The sequence below is a fragment of the Erpetoichthys calabaricus genome, chromosome 8 (assembly GCF_900747795.2).
Source record: "Erpetoichthys calabaricus chromosome 8, fErpCal1.3, whole genome shotgun sequence".
In the NCBI taxonomy this organism is placed as follows: Eukaryota; Metazoa; Chordata; class Cladistia; order Polypteriformes; family Polypteridae; genus Erpetoichthys; species Erpetoichthys calabaricus.
This window is the reverse complement of record NC_041401.2, coordinates 177,996,505-178,002,504: the sequence shown is the minus strand read 5'-3', so window position 1 is coordinate 178,002,504 and position 6,000 is coordinate 177,996,505. Positions and strand designations below refer to the sequence as shown.

The 6,000-nt window shown below is 40.9% G+C and overlaps 1 protein-coding gene across 1 annotated transcript; it reads right to left on the bottom strand.

Moving 5' to 3' along the window:
• Positions 1-3,906: 3,906 nt before the first annotated feature.
• foxl2l (forkhead box L2-like) lies at positions 3,907-5,795 on the bottom strand. The gene has a single exon (XM_028807899.2). It carries the CDS (start codon positions 5,697-5,699, stop codon positions 4,887-4,889), a length of 813 nt encoding a protein of 270 aa, XP_028663732.1. The 5' UTR covers positions 5,700-5,795; the 3' UTR covers positions 3,907-4,886.
• Between the last annotated feature and the right edge of the window lie 205 nt (positions 5,796-6,000).

Below are 6,000 nucleotides of genomic sequence, written 5' to 3'. Positions count from 1 at the left end.
CTCATGGCGGTGCTCGTGCCGGCACACGTTTGGCGGAGAGCTAAATAACGATAAATAACCTCATCACTTACAGTTTAGAGCTCATTAATCAGTCCACTGGCCTAAAGGAGTGTGTTAGAAAGGAGGCGTTTTGAGTGATATATATATATTTTGTATTATGTATTGGATGTACTCCGACGTTTGATTTATGTGTTACCAGTGTAGACATTGCAAAAGCACTGAGTAACATGGCGGGCGATCAACTTACAAAAGAAATACGAAAAATAACTTAACTCCTTAATTCTTCATTTATTCACTTTCAATTGCGTAAACCTTTTTCACTTCATTTACATCTTGTTGGTGACTTGTTTTACTTTATGTATTTACTATAAATCATGTCGATTCTTTAAAACCTTTTTTTTTTTGTTTTTTACTGATTGTTGTACCTTTCTAAACAAACACAGCTGAAGACACCGGGGGTTCGTCGATCCCGAGCGGCCATTCGCCCGGCAGTAATCGGCGTGTGTCACCCACAATTATTCCAAAAAGGACCGAGAAATCAAATCAACTTGAAGAGCTGCAGCTTTTTTCCCGTCTTGTTTGAGTGATTTGAGGAAAGTCACCCAAAGTTCTGTGATGAAATCGAGTAAAGTGTGTCTACGAATTATTTTTTTTCCAAGATCTGTAACAAACGACACAGCTCAGCAGCACACACATATATGATAATGACGCTGGGCTCTTTGACCCCTTCATTTGTAGTTGTCTTCAGTACAAATGTAAATCGGACTTAAACTTAGCAGGAACACATACACCATTAGGCCTAGATAAGTTAAGTTCAGGCCATTTCGTGATAGACACGCCAAAGTTTACTCGAAACATGACGTTAACGGGTCTTATGAGCAGACGTCTGCTTTTACAGAACCACCTCGCACTGGGAAAGTCGAAGATCATCTTTAGAATTAATTTTAACGTAACATTATATAAAAGCACTCATACATGACAGGAAAAACGGCGCTTTTCTTGCGTAAAGCATCAGAAAGTAGCCATACAAAAATAAAAAAAGTCTACTTTGGGTATGAGGTGCTTCACAAGGCCCGGGCCTTTAGTGTGTCCTGCGAGACCACCACTTTCGGCACTCGATAGGGTTGGCATTGAACTTTCTTCACTGCAGGGGCTCATCAGGGTTCACACCGTCGCCCCAAACGTAGATTTAATGAGTGATTACATAACACGAGGAGCATTACCTGGCGCGATGTCCCCACAACTCCATAAGGACCAAAAAACTGGAACTGATGTCACTTTAGTTCATGTCGCTAAATTGTGTTTAATTGGTATTAGTTTATATCGTGTCACACAGAACAGAACTGTGAAGTCTCTCCATTGCTGCTGCTACTGTTCAATTTCAGGTATCGGGTGTACATTTATAGACAGACGGATAGGAAAGGCACCATGTTACAGACAGCGTGTAATTTGAACGCAGGGGAAGCTTTGCTTTTTACAGAAGCTCATTAAATAAATAAATACTTTTAAATGAGAAAAAAACAACCCCCCCCCCCCCCCCCCCCAATGCACACCAGAATAACTAAAATGAGAAACACTAAACAGAAAGAAAGACATCTGACTTAGCTAAAGATGAAAAGAGCTAAAAACACTTACAATTCTGTTGCTGCTTAACAATCATATTGATAATTCACCTAATAAACTTTATCCCTGCCTGTTTAAACAAATTTGTGTCTTTATGTGTACTTGTTGAGTAATTAGTAATTTGTAAAAGTTTGCTCATATAAATGCTGTAACTTTAAAGGCCCTCTACTGGTTGTGTGGTTCCATTACTGAACCATTTCATTCTGGGAAGGGTTCTCTGCATATGAAAACAATTCTTGGGACTCTGAAAAGTTTTCTAACATGACGATAATAATACTAATAATAAATTTAAATACATAAATCTTCAATATACATGCTGCCTAGCAGGATATGAACAGATCAAGAAACCCCGAGCTTAGCCTGTGTTATTGTGAGTCATGAACCCACTAGGATTTCACCAATTTGCTCTGTTTTTTGGAACCTGTTACACATCAAAATAAGTAAAACTTCTTTCTAGAACCTTCACACAGATGGTTCTTTTGGAAAGCAAAAATGGGTCCTTAATGTGAATTTCCCATTGGGATTAATAAAGTATCTATCTATCTATCTATCTATCTATCTATCTATCTATCTATCTATCTATCTAATGGCCTCACTCCGAAGAACCACTTTGGCACATTTATTTTTAAGAGCGAAGTAAAGGAGAACTCAGTGAAGGGCGCTATATACAAAAAGAAACAGAATTTAATTAATAAATCTATAATTACATAACGAAATCGCTAGTGTTGAACTAAAATGGTATTATTTTGAAAAATAAAATTCATATATAAATGTGGGTTACTTTAACACTTACGTAAGAGTGACTGTAACACTGACGGTTTACATAGTTATGTAGTAACCGATTCCTGTAGCACTGATATGAAATAATGCAATATTATTCTAAATAAACAAATTGGTTAATTTCTCTCTTCTATCAATCGTGGTCTATAAAAACTTTCCGATTTCTGCTGCAATAAATAATAATGATAACGTATTTCTCTACCCGTACATCTGTCACCATACGTATCCTTGTTTTCCGAATTTCTCCAAATGGAGCCCCGGCAGGTCATGTGAGTGTCACCCAAGTGACGGCGGTGACTTTACCTGTCACGATTGCAGCGACTCAGTCATTTTAGGTCACACTGCTGTATATAGGCTACCACATATATGCACGGTTTTTATTTCCACTAAATCTTGCAAGAAAGTAGATTTGGGCCACATTTCATTTACACTTGTTTTGAAAACAATTGTTCTTTAAATACATTTTATTCGGTTGTGTGGTTCCACTGTCTGACAATGAAACTATACCTTCTAATTAAGGGACTCTTTGCATGTGAAATGGGTTCTTTGGACTTTAAAATGAACAAAACAGAAACCTTGACTGTTCAGCAAGATATTAAGCGACCAAGAAACCATGAACTTACCTTGCGTTGCTCTCCTGTTAAAATCACGACCCTTTCTGAATTTTATAAATCTAGTGCCCTCTCTTCAAGATTATTTATGGATCTAAAGGTTCTTTCTGGAACCTTCATGTGGAAAATGTTTCCTTTATGGCATCGCACTGAAGAATCACTGGCACTTTTATGTTTAAGAGTGGAGATCCTGTTTGACAAACCAGCTTTGCTTATTTCGGTACAGATACTTCGTGTTTAAACAAGGAATTTAAAAAGTTCTCAACCCCTCGTTTTCAGCTTGAAGACAGCGCGGCCCTGCCTTCCTAAGGTGACAGTAACACCCGTCTTTCCTTAACGACGGCTGCGAGGGGACTGGGCGCGTGTCTCCGGAAGCACTCGAGGTAAGGCAGACCTGAAGATCCAGTGGTGCGCCTACCCGCCCGGTGTTTTTCACTTTCTGCCGATTCATTAATCATTACAATAAATAAACATATATATAAAATAAAAAAAAATCCCCGGATCAATGCTCTATTATATGCCCTAATCACATTTGTTACATCACTCAAGTCCAAACTTCACTTTCCTTGTTTCGGACGCACAGTTTTAAGGTCTAAAATTTGTGTTTCCACATAAATCATTTTAAAGATAACTTTCCTACTGCAACATTAAATTTCACACATTGACGGTTTTGCTGTGCTGATATTCACAGCGCTTTGACCCCTTGAGCTCAAAACCTTTCATCTGCTGCTATTAAAACGTGACCTTCAGTCGTATATTGTGCCTAACAATTACAGGCATTTTGGGGTTATCGTGTCTTTTAAGAGATAAGCCAACGCTGGGCACCCTGTGATATTCACCCTATTCAATTCACACCTCAGACTTGGAAAATACGAGAAGAACTTCAACAAAATTTAAAAAAAACAAACAAGTTTATTAACAGAAAAAATATACAACTATGCATAGAAATTGGTCCGCACCTTCATTTCTTTAACAGATTCAAATAAACATTAATAACCTGAAACATTTTGTATAAAGCTGATGTTTAAATGCTAAAGATGTAATAGCATTTTACATTTTATTTACAAACGAAAATTAGGTAAACGAATACGAGGCAAACTTCGCTCAATTAATAATAAAAATATAAAAACACTGCTTTCTTAAATAAAAAAAAATATCCACATTTAATGTGGATTTATTCCTGACGTGTTTACAAAAAAAAAATACACAACATTTGCATCAAAACAATCGGTACACATTTGTAACAGTCTTGGATTTGTTAACATAACGTCTCATTTTTTTAAATGTGTAAAGCAATTAACATCCTACTTTGGGGGCATTTTTTTTTATTAGATTTTCATTAAACGATCCTTCACTTTATTTCGCTTTTTTTTTTGATGAAAACATGACTTACTGAACCAGAACACTACAGCTCTCCTCCAGTGGCCGTCCACGAAGCCCTGACATTGTGTGCACACATTCTGTTTGTCGTCCACAACGAGCTGCTAACAAACAATTACCACACCTGCGTCCAGAACACACAATAAAATGAGAACAATCAGAAATAGGGAGACAAAAGCCAAGTAAGTTTCAAAATTGATCCATGTTGTCCTTTCCTCTTCCACAGCTCCATTACTACTTTGGGCCCCATTCGCGTGTATTCCCGTATTCAATTTTGCCCACCTTTCTCTGTGGTAGAAAGGCTAGCTATAAGCCGCATTGGTCCTATCGGAATTACCTGAATTCAGTTAATCCAGAAACGTCCAAATAAAATATGTACACGTCTGTTCTTCAACATCACGCATGGCATCGTGCCGTGGCATTTTAAGTACTTAACAGGCAGGTCCCTTTCCGTGGCCATGGCTGCCTCCTAGTTTGGTTCTGCGTTCCCGCTCAGTCCCAGTAATGCATCACTGGCATGTCCGGCTGTCTGGAGCAGGGTAGCTGGTAAGTGGTGGCCGCCGCGGTGGCCCCCCCTGGGCTGATCGGCTGGCTCATAGCCGGGTACGGACTCCCAGTTGCCGGGACTAGCAGGCCCTGATGTCGGTGGTAGGCGCCGTAGGAAGTGTGCAGGGGATGCCCGGTGTATCCGTTCATTGGGACGGGACTTGCGCTGGCGCCGGTACTGCTCTGCTGGCTTTGCTGATATCCCAAAGGGGAAGCCGACTGTCCTAAAGACCAAGTGTTGCTCACGAAGGGCGACTGCAGGTATTTAGAACCCTGATGGAAGCAGTAAGGGTCAGCATAGCTGAGACAAGGGCTGCCTGACAGATACGGGGAGGAGGGTGGCCGGTAGGGTCTCTTGACTCTCCGGCGTCGCCGGTAGTTGCCTTTATCGAACATGTCCTCGAAGGCAGGGTCCAGCGTCCAGAAGTTTCCCTTCCTCTCTCCCCCGCCTTCCCGGGGTACTTTGACAAAGCATTCGTTCAAGCTCAGGTTGTGTCGAATACTGTTCTGCCAGCCTTTCTTGTTTTTCTCGTAGTAGGGGAACTTGGCAATGATGTACTGATAAATCCCGTTCAGCGTGAGTTTCTTCTCCTCGCAGTCCCTGATCGCCATAGCTATCAAAGCCACGTAAGAATAAGGGGGCTTCTGATTCGGGTCCACCTTGTCTACGCACTCTTCCATCGCCCGGTCTGTACCGCCTCGGGTAGCTTCTTTAGTTGCTCCTAGCATATCCACCCGGGGGTCGACGTAAGGCTCCATTTTTCCGGAATAAAGCTGTTCTTGCTTTAAGGAGACGTTGAGCTTCCCTAAAAAGTCGTCGCACTCGTCTCTTGGCAATTTTGAACTTGCAGTTTGATCGCACACCTCAACCCCACCCACATAGTCTCATAGGCTGACGCGAGGTGGGTTTAAGAGGCAGGTTCTCTGTTCACCGGGTCACGGCAACCACTTTGTTTGGTGTAATCCAGAGGTCAGGAACTGTAATTTACCCCGGGACAGCAGTTCGTGTTTAACCATTTGCGCTCACAAAAAGATACATTGTAGCGCTTTCGTCAACAAC

Coding starts and splice junctions, on each gene's coding strand:
- foxl2l (XM_028807899.2), bottom strand. CDS start 5,699: ATGGAGCCTTACGTCGACCCCCGGGTGGATATGCTAGGAGCAACTAAA.